This window comes from Synchiropus splendidus, chromosome 14 (assembly GCF_027744825.2).
Source record: "Synchiropus splendidus isolate RoL2022-P1 chromosome 14, RoL_Sspl_1.0, whole genome shotgun sequence".
Lineage (NCBI taxonomy): Eukaryota > Metazoa > Chordata > Actinopteri > Syngnathiformes > Callionymidae > Synchiropus > Synchiropus splendidus.
The window spans coordinates 6,926,617-6,940,749 of NC_071347.1; the positions used below are offsets into that span (position 1 = coordinate 6,926,617).

The following is a 14,133-nucleotide window of genomic DNA, read 5'->3' on the forward strand; positions in this document are numbered from 1 at the left end:
CAAGTTTGCACTTCTTCTGAAACCAGTTTAATGTTTGATTAAAGCTGCTTTCAGCAGCACTTCTGGATCAAAATGTAAATACATATTATCGCCATCAAATTTGAATTGGAGCAATTTTACTAGCATCCTTTATTCCGCAGCATTTAACATGCAACTGAGCCGTTTCATTTTGGCCGGGTGATTTATGAAAGTCAGCAAGCTGTTTAATGAGCGGCGTATCATTTTAATTGTCTGTGAAGGCGACAGCGAGTGAGAAACAGCAGGTTGATGAAGGAGTGAATTTCACTCTTCAATGCTAATAACAACTGAGAACCCTTAGTAGATAATAGGCCATTTCCATCCACTCTCTCCCCAAATCCTCTTTGCATTGGATTCTTCTATTTAAAGTTCTATTTAGTTTTTGAATTTTTCCCCACACTTTATTTGCCAGTTCACTTTCCACATTACAAAAGGTTGTCAGCTAAGCTTCATTCGGCAAATTCAAAATCTGTCCGGCATCACGATGGCAAGGTTCGCTATCAACAAGTGGTGTAAGAAATGGAATAGCAAGACAATGATGATGATGCAGAAGTGGCATGAAGGTCAACACATTGTTCTACTAACTACTAGTGTAGTCAAGACAGCACCAACCAATGATAATACTGAGGCTAGAGTCTTGAGACCAAGACCAAACCAACACTGCATGTATCAGCGAAACATCATCACAAAATTGTACTCACAGCAAGTATCTTTCTTTTGTCAATTTTTTTATACCCGTTTTTTACATTTTACCTTTACATAGTTTTTATTATCTTAAAATGTGGTAGGCGCCCGCCTACAGATCTGAACCTGTTTCTTTGTCACATATATATATATATATATATATATATATATATATATATATATATATATATATATATATATATATATATATATATATATATATATATATATATATATATATATATATATATAGATAGATAGATAGATAGATATATATAGATATAAAAAAATTGTAAAAAAATTTGCAAAAAACAAACAAAGAGCTTAATTCATGGATAAACTCTGAATATTTTTCGAAACCAAATTTAACAATTGTGATTTTTTTATGACATTTTTCCACCAGGAAGCCAGCTGCCATTTTCTCTTTTAGTCTCGATCAGAAATCCTGAGTCCATCCATTCAGAGACGATGACTAAGTGAAAATGGATTCAATGCCAAGACAAGACAAGAGGTGCTGAGGCCAATCTGGAGACAGTTCTACAACACCACTGCAAAAGTACTTATCTTTAGCATGCAGATAAGCAGGGTGGTGTAGTGGACGAGCACCATATTTAGCCAATAACCATCCAAAGGCGACATCATGCATAAGCACTGGTTGGGTCACTGGATGGCTGCTTGAAGTCTCAAAGGTTGTCATCTAACCATCACTCTTCTAAACTGCGCTGCTCTCCTCTTCTTTTTCCGTGACTTCAGGTCTGTTGGAAGATGAACGTCTGGCCAGCGCTCACCAAGCTGAGGCCTTTACGCGCCAGATCCAAAACCTCCAAGGTATTTCCTCAATGACAACTATGAACATGACTTTACTTTTTGGTCTTTATTGACCGGATATAACCACCTGATGGATCCTTGATGGTGCAGTACAGTATAAAGACGGGATATCGATAATAAGTACACCTTTTTTCTACGATTATTTCGTAAAACCTGAGTGTGGTTTATACTGAAGGGATAGAATGATGACTGAGGGGTGCCAGATGGCAGCGCACGAGCCACATGAGAGGTTCGGCATGTCAGCAGATGGCAACATTTGTTTCATGATTTGTTGAGGAGCTGTTACCTCACACTGATTGCTATTATTAAATGTAAAATAAATGTATGTAAAGTGGAATGTGCTGTGTGCAATGTTTGCATAGTGAAGTAACACACACACACACAGATGTTTGCATTTATTTCATGAGTATGGGTTTTCTAATCCCCTCAAACTAGATTAGGTCGGCGGTTTAAATGATGTATTTTTTTTGTGGCGGCACAGTGAGGACAACGGGAGGAAGTGACTTACAATCTAAACACTAATGAGCGTCAGCGGTGTTCTCAATAAAGGACCAATTACTGGACTGGTGCTGCATCCATCTCACCCCGGCCTCTGCTCTCCACCGCGACAGCCCAGCTGCGCTCGGTGCAGGAGGAGATGGACAGCCTGGAGGAGGAGAAGGAGAGCGAGCTGCTGGAGGCTCAGGAGGACCTGCGAGCGGCTCAGGAAGAGGTTCTCCTTCTGCAGCAGGCGGCTGAGGAGGCGGCAGCGGAGAGGGAGAACGACATCGCCTCCCTGCAGGAGGAGCTGTGTCGCCGGCGAGCCGAGCTCCAGCGTCTGAGCCAGGAGACGCAGGAGTACGAGCTGGAGATCACCACGCTGAGGGCCGAGATCAACATGAAGAGCCAGCGCAGGGAGGTGGAGAGGCGAGAGGGTGAGGCGGGTGGTCGACGGGGGGGACTCACAGGAGCCCTGTTTGACATGCTCACGCTCATATTTATTTATTAAGCCTCATCAATATTTCATCCGGATCAGATCCTCTGCCAACCCTATTGTGTTGACCTCCAGGAACTTTTGACATGCCTGTTGATATTTATCCCACATTGGGATTCCCCCTACAACAGAGGAGACATAGTTCTCAATGAACGTGAAACAAAATAGCAGCTCATGAAAGGTGTGTGGAGCTGTAAGGCCTTAAAGTAAATCCGATTAAAGAAGAAAGAAGATTTCTTTACATCTGCGATGCAAAGCTATTCATTTTCTTCATAACTCAGGCCAAATTTCTCACTTTAGGCTTCAACGTAGATATGTGTATCATCTTTGTTCTGCTTAAATGAGATGTACATTTTATTTCCACGCTCTCTTTGGAACGTGTCCAGAAACCTCAGTCAGAGATAGAGTGGGGAAGTCTGGGAGCACAAGATGAGACTGGAGCAACCTGTGCCTCAATGAATCATACATGCCCGCGCCGTCTAGCGCCATCCTCGTGGGGGCCAATAAGAAAAATGCCAGCCTTGGTTTCAGTCGGTTTGATTCTGGCCGTAACACCAATGACTGCTGCAGCACATACTGGGACGTGTGGTGTGAGTGGTGGGAAGCCAGTAATAAATGACTTTGAAATGATACTGAGGGCCTTTAAAATTAAATATCTTAAAGATGAGACCTAAAGATGAGACACATTTTTATAGTACACCAATATACACCTGCTGTAACTTGTGCTACTACTGCCACTAAATATGCACTTACAGTACCAACGACTGTTTATTATGATTCTATACAAGTCTGTTTGTGTGAGGTGGACTGGTATGGTGTCCAGCTCCACGACACATCAACTATGACAACCACTACTACTGTGTTACAACTGCTGCCAACGCCATTACTAATGTTTCTAGCATGGTAAATTCTTCTATCCTACATGATGGTTTGTTTGCTTAGAAAGTGCTCTTGCTTAGTGACTCATCGACACCCCAACATTCTAGCTAAGCTAGAGACAAAAGTAGTACTATACTGCTGTTACTACTTCCACTAAAAGAACTCGGGCCCTTACAACTTCTTCAACACAACTAGTACTGGTGATACTACCCTTTATCATGTCACCCTACACCTATCTTTGTGAAAAACAACTACAAATAATAATAATAATAATAATAATAATAATAATAATAATAATAATAATAATAATAATAATAATAATAATGCCATTACTTCGACTACAAATTCATCCACTGGAAGTACAAGTATTATGACAACTACAGTACCAATTCTTCTTTGTCTGCTACTACTAAAGTTAAGTTGCTAGAGGGTCGTAATTTTGCCATCACTCTGAGGGATGGTCCCAGATCCCTATCTCCAAAACACTTCTCGGTTACTTCATGTTGGCATCCCAGGCTTGCAGGAGTAAACCATTTGTGGGCCCAATAAATCTCATAAATGTCAGAGGAGTTTTGTGAGTGTGTAGATACCAGGGACATGGAGTCATGAGGGGGGAGGAGCACACACTTATAACGCATGATATCACTCCTGGACGCTGCAGCTGGGGCTCTGGTGGGACTTTGGAACTCCAGCAGACGTCACACCTTGCTTGTTTATTGAGAGAAAAAAAGGCATTTTTATTTAACCCTGAGCCTTCATCAAAAAGCTCTTCTCCATCATTTTCGCTCTCGACTTGTCTGGTCAGGTGACGTGGACCTGCTGAAGGAGGAGTGTCGCCTCCTGAGGGAGGAGTGTCAGACCCTCAAGGAGGACAACCAGCGTCTCTCCGAGAGGCTGCAGCTGCTTCAGAGACAGCGGACATGGTGAGAGGTCAATGGCTGCTCACTCATCAGTTGAAGGGGGACGCCGCCTGGGGGGACACTTACCCTGGTTATGCTCACAGACGTGACTAAGAAAGCACGGCCACCTGTTTAATCACGAGTGTGTCCTGTCATAACGCTGCAGGATTAAAAGATAAGACTGAAAATCAGCCTCCTTCGAGTGAAAGTAGAAGTTTGCTTCTGCCTTTAGTTCTGAGTGACGGTCGATTCTTTCATTCATCTTCTTGTCAGTGTGAACGTGATTTAAAATAGGTGAGAATCCAGGAGGCAAACTCACCTGTCACCCAACGTGTTTTTCACATATCGCTTGTCGTGGAGAGGTGATGAGAGAAGAGTACCATGTCTGTAACAAAAAAAATTAATCAAACATTTAATCTATAAAACACAACACGCAGTCATATCTGTAAAACAACTTTCATGTTGAACAGAAAGAACCTCAACTTTGACCTTAAGAGATGAATGCCCTTGCAATGAAATGCAAAAGTTTCAAATGCATTAAAAAAAAGAAATCATTATTAAACATTAAAATAAATAAAGGATGTCTTTTTTTGGGGGGGATCAGAATGTATGATTTAGTTTACATGAGTGACATATTCAGAATTATTTGAAGCTTCAAAATCCCGAGCCAAAGTCGACTTTGAAATGAGATCTCAAAATCTGTTTGTGTTTTTAGCACAGTATAAAGACAGGTCCAAAATCCGTGTAATGTGAGACAGTGACCAAATTGGAGGTCCTAAATAGACATGCGAATTAAAGATAACAATAGCCACCACGAGACCTCCACCACCAGAGGGGATGAATATTGGAGGCTCCGACACGGACAAGAGAACACAGCCCATATTAGGTATAAATCTCTCGTGGCACCACTTTAGAAGTTGCCCTTCTTTTGTTGTCTCTGTGCCAATTGAAATTTTGGGATAAACGGTGGAGCCTACTCAACATCAGGTAGTCTCCCTTGGAGGTTATTTCTGTGTTCTGAAAGTCACGGCTGAAATATTTACACGATGAAAATGTTCTTCAACTGTAAGGTAACATCAAGGATAAACCTCCATGGAACTTTTTGTGGCAGCGGGAAGCATTTTAATGGAATGCCTCTCCTTCCTCGAGACAGTGAGAATATAAACACTCCGATTTGGTCGTGTTTCTGACAGCTCCAGCGTCTACCTGTCGCTCAAAGAGGAAGACACAGAGGAGAGTGGGGACGTGAAAGAGACGGGAGCGGATGATGTCATGACAGAAAGCTACATGACCATGGACAACCGCCACCTGGTGGACGCCTCAATCCAGAAGAACATCTCGTTCGATGGCAAGCCCATGACCCCGACTAGCTGGAACGGAGGTGTCAGCGAGATCTTTTCACTCAGGGATCAGCTGAAAAAGGCGGAGGAGAAGGCGTCGCAGGTTCAGAGAGAGGTGACATGTTCTGTGAAGCCCTTTATCGAAGACTTTCTGACATAGTGGATTGAAGAGATGAAGCAAAATGATAAGTCTTATGACTTGCAGCGAACGATAGGAAGCATCTTGGAAGTTGTGGTGGCACACTTTACCAGCAGGTTATTGATCACGATGCATACCTTGTGTCATTACCCTTTCAAGTATGAAAAGTATCCCGAAATGTGAGGCATTGTGACTCACTGATGTGAGGGACTCTTAGTTTAGATGAAAGATCCTCCATGCGGCACTTCATCTTTGAAATTTCTATCCCAAAGCAGTGGGATGTGACAGAGGCAATGCTTCCAAGACAATTGTAGTTTCAGATTCCATTTCATCGCGTGGTATTCTCTGCATCCTCCAGTGTGACGGTCTGAAGATGGAGCTGCAGGAGCTGCAGGTTCTGTACGACAGCAGTCAGAGGGAGCGGGCTGAACTGGAGGAAGAGCTGCTGCGCTGCAAGGCGGAGCTGGAGAAGCTGACAGGAGGGTCTCAGGTGAGGTGCTGGAGACTGAAAACAGCAAAGATTTTTTATCTGTTTCTCACAAATATCGAGGACATGATATTGTTGCACTTTGCTTACACGTCACACCCCCTGTACTCTCTGTCCTACTACTGACTTGTCCTGTCAGAACATGTCTGTAAGTGGTCTGTGATCCAGCTTCGATTGTCCCATCCTGGCCTCTCTGTGGAGCTTATGGTTAACTGTTAAAGAGTTAGGGGGGTTGCTTTTGAATAGCAATGCTAGCCACTGGTTACACAAACAGTTATGCACAATTCAGTCATACCTGAAGACAAAATCAGAAAACTTAATTTCTCAATTTTACAAACAAAACACATACTTATGTCTGCGTGTAACAGCTGTGGTTCGATCGTCTCTGCGTTGTGTCCAACTGTCTGCCCGTGCCTGTCTCTCACACCGTCCCTCCATGACCCCTCAGCCTGTGTGGTGACAGAGAAACTCAAAGTTACCAGTGAGGATAGACAGGACTATCACAGCAACTCCCTGTACAGCCTATTTTTGTTGACATTACATCGCGCACAGCTCGTAAATGTCGCACACCACCTCTCGCATTCTCACACTCTTTGTCACTGTCAAGGCCTGACGTTTGTCAGCGGTCCTCCAGCTCATCCTCCGTGATCACATGAGTTTGAGTTCATTTGTGCAGCTTGTGATGGATTCGTGTCTCTATTTGAGTGTTTATGATTTAACTTCATCCATCCATTCATTCCATTCATCCCCACTCTGTGTGCGTGTCTTTGTTTATTCCCTCTTCAGAGACTCATCCATCCATCTGAGCACCCTGTTCTCTCCATCCCCTTCATAGGAATGATTGTGATTGTGGCAGTGGTCTGGTGCTGGTTGTCGGAGCTGGCGTCCCAGAGAGCAAGGTATGGGAGGAGCTTATCTCTTTCATCCACCTCTTCTCCTCATTTACTGCAATATCAGACTATAAACGTCATTGCTTCAAACACGCTGAGTATGAATTATGAGTTCAAGAGTCACATGGATTATTCATCATCACGAAAGTCTAACAGTGGTGGACAGAGCGCTCAACTTTCTTCCTTGACTCGAAGTAAAGATATGAATTCTACTCTACGGAAAGTAAAATAAAGCAAATATTTGAGTGAGAATCAACTCTATTCACTCCTGTAGCCATCATTACTGCTGTTAATCTACTGTAACTACTTAAAGTTCTCCCTGGGCCTTATGTTTTATGGACCGGTACAAGAGTGAAAGTAAAATGAAAGTACTCTGGTTCAGTACTTGTGCACATAGACTTCATTACAGTCCACCACTGCACGACACATTGGTTTAATCTCTTATGCAAGGGTAGCCACAGCAGTACAAGTATCAGCAATACAAGTATCATCCGAGTTACGACTAGTATCGGTTCTGACCAACCGGTCGTAAGTCATATTGGACGTAAGTCAAATGCCATTCAAAATAGCCGACGCAAGGGTTCTAGGTACGACTGTAGTGGTAGATCACTGTGTGAGAGTGAGATGCTGGGATACTGTGCTGCCGTAACTGTTGCACACGTTGTCGGGCTGCTACGTGCTGCGGTGCCAGACATTGACTAAAAAGAAATAAGCATCTGCTGGCTGTGGTCGTACAGGTGGACGTTAGTCGAGCAGGTCGTAAGTCGGGTGTTACTTGTATTTTAGTATTTAAACACACACACCCATTGTATACACCAGTAAACTTGAACCATGAATCTGTATAAATGGTTTTGAAATGCTTAGGGTTCTGTCCGAAAACATATAAGAAGTTCAATGTTCTTGTGGATGAAGACTGTTGACGTGCATTGATGGCGTTCTGCCTCAAGTTTGTTAATTTAAAAAAAGAAAAAGAAATAAATGGTCGACATTATTAGCTTTCAAATTCAGATGTGACAGTAAAAATGTGCTGACTAATGCTTTGCATTACCTTTCCTGGGAATCATAGCATGCAATGTTTCCAGCCTTTAAGTATAAACTTTCATTTTGAAAATCAACCCAGACTCCTCATTGCAAAGCGGAACGTGAAGCACCATTTTGATGATTTCAAATAGAACACAAGGACGGGAACAAAAATAAATGCGTGAAGCGTTGTTAGCATTAGCATTTCCGAGCCATGCTAATCTTCCCACCTTCAAGTAAAAACTATTATTTACTGTAATTCTGGCGATCAACCCTGACTCATCGTCGCAAACTGGAATGTGAAGCACCTTTTTGTTGACGTCTAAGACAGCAGCCTTGGTTTGAGTGACCAAGAGGCGAGTGGTCTCCGTATCTGAATCACCTGAGGCTAGCGTGACATAATCGCAGTTCAATTTCTAATTCCATAACGGAGCCCATCGAGCCCATTAAAAGCTAATCCAAGTGACCGTGCGCTGGATTGGCTCTGATGTCAATGGGTTTATTACGGAGGGAGCTGACTCTTCTGTGTCCGTGTGTTCCCTCAGGGGAGTGAGGTAGATTGGAACTCCGTTTTGACTGTCGCTGCCGCTGCGGCGCTGCTTCTAATGATGACCAGCTTGTTGAGAGCGCTCGTCCGATGCTGACTGGATGGCAACATCTGTAACAGCCAGAGAGAGACATCTGCTTCAGACCAGCCCTGGATCTCTGCTGTCACTTCTGAACTGGGATCATCTAATAACTGAGCAGACATCTGTGTTGGGAACGCCACGTCTCTACGGGGAACAGTACGAGGAGCACGCGGGACCACGGCGGCGCTCCACCGCGTCGAGAGATAATCTGCACACGAGGACGGACCTCGCTTCTCTACACGCCTGCTTGTGTTGTGTTGTTGCTTGTGAATATGATTTCTATTTAATTTAGTGATGCAATTATGTTTTCTTTCTAATTGTTCTGAGGTTCATTTATTTATGAAGTTGAATTGTGTGTTGACTCATGTTTGCGTCATCGCTGAAAAACGAACAATAGCATCAGAACATGAGCTATGACTTCCTTCTTAATTGTTGAGGCACATTTCTTCACGCTTGCTTTGTGTGTAAAACAAAAAAAATGAACATCACCCACGTTGTTTTTCACTTGTCAGCATGGCTGCAGGCTCTGTCACCTCCGCCTGCCACTCAGTGACATGGTTGCATTCGACTCTAAAAAAAATCTGATGACTTCCACCCCGCTCTGTGATCATCACTTCATCAACATGCCAGAAAAAACAAACAAACAAACAAACAAAAAATTCTGTATTTGATGTCCTTTCGTCAAGCCTTGTGTCTGGGAAGAAGAAACTTTTCCACTTAAAACCACTTAAACACAGTTATCCATTGCATGACTCCCCAAGACCTTTTCATTGTGTCGAACGTATTCTGTGAAATAATGAAAAATAAAATATTATTATTAGTACTCTAAAAAAGGTGGGAACACATTAGATTGGGGAACACATGTTAAGTATCAAAGGAATTATTAGCTGTTTATTTATGGTAATGATGGCGTTGTTTAGAGTGAACATTTGCTGATTATTCCAGGGTAAAATCTATCCAGGCTTAACCAGACACTATACATTGACACTTTATCATGATTCATTACTGCTAATTCAGATACAAATATGTCATTTTTTTATGGTAATATATGTTCCCTAATCTAAAGTGTGACCAAAAAAGTTTCAACACCAAACATTAGACTCTCTATATCCTCCATATACAGCTCAAGCTAATGATATTTCAATAATATTTAATCATCCCAGTAAATATTGTTTAAGAAAAAGGTAAACTCTCAACTTCAGATTTATATTTGTTACATCTGTTAAGTAAAAAGTAAAAACAACTTAAACCAAAATGGTTTAAATGTCAAATAACAAATATTTTAAACACTTAAATAAGGCACTTTACAAATAAGCCAAAACCAAAATATGTGATGCAGCTACTTTTAGGCTGTTCAGAATCAAATTTATTGCCATGGTCAATAAAATAAAATAAAATAAAATAAAATAAAATAAAATAAAGGCTTGTTAAGCTTAGCATTAGCATTTCCAAGGTCAAGTCATTCTGAATGGAATATTAAATAAAATAAAAAACAGTTAATAAAAAGGCACTAAAATGAGTAATATTTCTATATATTTGTGAAAACCTGCAGATGCTCATTACTATTTACTGGCGACAGTCAGACTGTTGTTGTTGATTTACTCCTTCGGTCACATGACAAGACATTATGTTGTTGCTAACCCAAAACATGTTTCATATCTACCTTCATCCTTTTAAAGTAGTAAACTCCTCAGTGAAGTGGGATGACTGTAAATACTGTTCGCACTCATAAAACCTCTTTAGGAGAATTAGGTCACTGCTGAGTCAGCATGCTGCACAACGTTACGCTTCCACTTGCGAGTCCTGTACATAGAGTTGACAGACAGTGCTATGGAAAAGTGATTTCTTAAATTCCATTTGTACCAGATTTGTAGAAAGTTTATTCTATTTTGAAAGAGCCTTGTATATTTGATAGCTAAATAAATCTCAGTAAATGTTTATTTAAGGCGAAACTAACCATTGGCTAACGGGTGTGTTGTCTTTGCATGCGTTTCGTTTTTGGCTTTTTTTAAGTGTTAAGAGGTGAACTACAGAGGACTAACAGGTTAATAACAAAGAACAAAGATTCAAACGTCATATATGTTACAGTAGAATCTGTTTGCAATAGACTTTCACTGCCAATGACTGCAAATGAATGTTGAGCAAGATTAGAATGGATTTTGCACATTGTCACTCCACTGCTTCTGTATTGCTCTCTTCTCGGAATATGGATGTTTCATGTTGCTTTTGACAGTTGTGGCTATTTTGTTTACTGGAGGTCTATTTTGTACCGTCAATGACTCAAGGAAATAAATATACTCTCATGATGTCTGAGCGCTGCCCTGGACCTGGGGTTTAAAGTGTCGCACATCCCATTCATGAATCTGGAGCTGAGTGAGAGGTGGCTGTCTGCTGGCGTCGCATTACTGGAGTTGTATAGATATTAATAACTGCTAGGAGTCACACTAACTCTGACTCTGACAGGAAGTGGTGAGACGTTTGCACCGATTTGTGTGATGATCTAAATGGCTTCACTTCTTTCGGAGAAAAATGTGCAGCTCCAAATATCCAAATTAATGTGAAGACGATGAGATCAGTGAATCCTCATGAACTGACTCCGAGCTCCAGGCCATCCTGTCTCAGTGAACCCTCCTCAAATCCCTATTTAAATATTAAAGATATCAAACTGACAGGCTAAAAGGAGAAGGCAATTAAAAAGTTAGGAAGCTGTTCACCAGGACGACGGCTTCTCCTGGGATCTGATGCCAAGTGGATCATTTCCAGGTTAACGGTCAGCCGTTGCCATCCACAGCAAAAACATACTCTTTTTTTAATTCCCAATCGAATTCACCTTCCACATTTCATCCACTACAAAAAAAAAGATGGCGAGCACACACATCTAACTACAGTATATTGGTCTTTCAGGTCATTTATATTATAAATATAAATATTTATTAATAAATAAACCCTGCTCCAGTGCTGCTCCCTGTTGTGTTGCCAAAAGTCCTAACAAGATCACAGAAGGGGTTCAAGCAAGAAATCCTATCTGCACCCCAATATCCACTGAGCACGGAGGCAACAAGGAGGCAGAGTGGAGCAGAGCCACCGTGGGTGGCACCCGACCCGAAGTTTTCTCATTCAGTGGATCATGACAGGACTGACACGTCACATGAAGTATGGTGCATTTAAAGACACCAATAACCTCATCACAGGTGATAGGAGATCACACCACAACAAATCAGAGATCAGCGGTGCGTATGTGTGTGTTGCTACCAAGACATCATGGATATTGGTTATGGATGATCATCACAATACATCACACTGTATACCTGCAGTTAAGATCATGATAATGAGAAACGCTATCTAGCTTGATATGATCCAACTCAGACAAGTGCGTCTGAAAACACATTTGGACCGATGCAAATCTGAGTTCCAGTAGATGCAAATACTACTGTAGCGCTTTATAGAGAGTATAGAACTATGATCAAGAACAGGCATTCAGTCTCTGTGCTGCTTTCTTCTGGCATTAGCTTTCACATGCAGCAGAGCTGGAGACTTTCACAGTAAAATGCAAATCAAGTATCAATGTAGTTTTCTGTTTTCCAGGGCCCCATCACTTTTGTCAGAGTGGCTTCCTGTCTGAATCATCCTCTACAGACCAACTTGAAGTGGTAACATTATGGAGAGCATGGAAAATAGAACGGCGGTATATACAGTACTGTATGTAGCAGAATGATGGGAAACTTTCCTCGAGGAAAACAGCAGTAACTATAAACGTCTTGTGGGCCAGATCTTTGACAACAATGAGGCAGTGTATCAGCAAACCAGTTGGATTGAAATATACTCAGAAATCATGTTGACTTTAAATGACATTGAACTTGAGAATAACTAGCTCCTGTGCTAACTTAATAGCCCCAGTTTGTAACCTACTTTCATTTATCTCAAGTACTGTATGTGCTTTAAATGTTAAGATGCAACTTGATTATCATATCATATTATATATATATATATATACATATATATAGGTGCGCTGTTCGTCTATGTGTGTGGCCGCTGCATGTGGGAGGGGTTGCCGAGTGAGTGACGTCTCTCCAGAAGTGAAGAGGTGCCCGGTGCGTGTCCAGCTCTGAAGTAACGCTCTGTTCCAGACTCGCCTCATCCCTGTCCCAGCTCCAGCCGACAACAGGACATCAAACCCTGGAGTGCGCGGTCGAGACCGACACCTCTCCTGTGACACTCTACCACGGTCCAGTGCGGAGACAGGAAAGGTTTTACACCTCAATATGAAGAAAAAACAGTCAGTAAATGTAGCTAACGGGACACGTCTGCATACAGAGGCTGCGTTATACACAATAACAAAGTGCGTCGTGGGTCAGCTGGTTGGTCCGCGCACGTTATGTTTTTTCCAGCTATTTTCGGGGGCGTTCAAGTTCTGGATTTTCATTCGAAATCAGAAGCAAAAAAATCTCAAAATTTTTCTACCAACTCCGATTCGTTCAAAGTCCGGGACGTTCGAGAACCGAGGTACCACTGTACCTATCTATCTATCTATCTATCTATCTATCTCTCTCTCTCTCTCTCTCTATATATATATATATATATATATATATATATATATATATATATATATATATATATATATACACATACATATATATATATATATATAGATATATACATATACCGATAATAGATATAAATTGAGTCAAGAGCAACAGCTTAAAAAATAATAATAATAATGAATCATCTTACATCTTGCGGTACATACTAAATGACCCCGAACGGGGTTCAGGCGAAAAGAAGTGTGGTATGAATGCTTCCTGTTGTGTCACAGTTATTTTTACATTCTACTACTTCATCATGGCTGCCGCTCCTCAGGCATGCAGTGTCAGAGCTGCTGAGTCACAAGCGACTGGTCAGTGACAAACGAAAAGTACGCACAGATTCTTTTTCAGTCAGGAGTGACAGGTGATTAAAGATATCGATCATCGAGTGTAAAGGTATCTTGGCCATCTCTATATCTATAGTGGCTTTACAGTCTTTCCAAAAGGGTTGCTAACTATTTATTGAACTTAACACAAAGTCTTTTTAGAAGTCAAGTTGGCTCAGGAGTATTTTTTAAAAGCCATTGGAGACAAAGTATATCTCACCGTCTTTTCTTAGCGCAGTTGTTCAGATGCAGGAGTGACACACATTCACAACAATCAGTAAGCCCCCGCCTCTGTCCCCCCCTTGCTCCCAAAAAGGAGCTCCTAAAAAAGGAGCCTGCAGCAACTGTTGCGCCTGCTGCTCTCTGACCAATCGCAGGCCCGTAAACTGACTCCCAGTGTTCTGGTACTTGAGCAAATAGATGATGATCACAGAGGCC

The 14,133-nt window shown here is 41.7% G+C and overlaps 1 protein-coding gene across 6 annotated transcripts in view; it reads left to right on the forward strand.

The window, feature by feature from the left end:
• Positions 1 to 11,118, forward strand: part of LOC128770900 (coiled-coil domain-containing protein 136-like) — a 34,767-nt gene extending 23,649 nt beyond the window's left edge. For 3 of the 6 annotated variants that reach the window (XM_053885881.1, XM_053885880.1, XM_053885883.1), the window contains 7 exons: positions 1,456 to 1,530; positions 2,142 to 2,444; positions 4,188 to 4,305; positions 5,475 to 5,736; positions 6,119 to 6,250; positions 7,034 to 7,146; positions 8,703 to 11,117. In XM_053885881.1, coding sequence (XP_053741856.1) covers positions 1,456 to 1,530; positions 2,142 to 2,444; positions 4,188 to 4,305; positions 5,475 to 5,736; positions 6,119 to 6,250; positions 7,034 to 7,146; positions 8,703 to 8,715 — 1,016 coding nt within the window. In that variant the 3' untranslated portion in view covers positions 8,716 to 11,117. Of the gene's footprint in view, positions 1 to 1,455; positions 1,531 to 2,141; positions 2,445 to 4,187; positions 4,306 to 5,474; positions 5,737 to 6,118; positions 6,251 to 7,033; positions 7,147 to 8,702 lie in introns of all 6 variants that reach the window. The other 3 variants (XR_008416558.1, XM_053885884.1, XM_053885882.1) reach the window with 3 other exon arrangements.
• Positions 11,119 to 14,133: the final 3,015 nt, after the last annotated feature.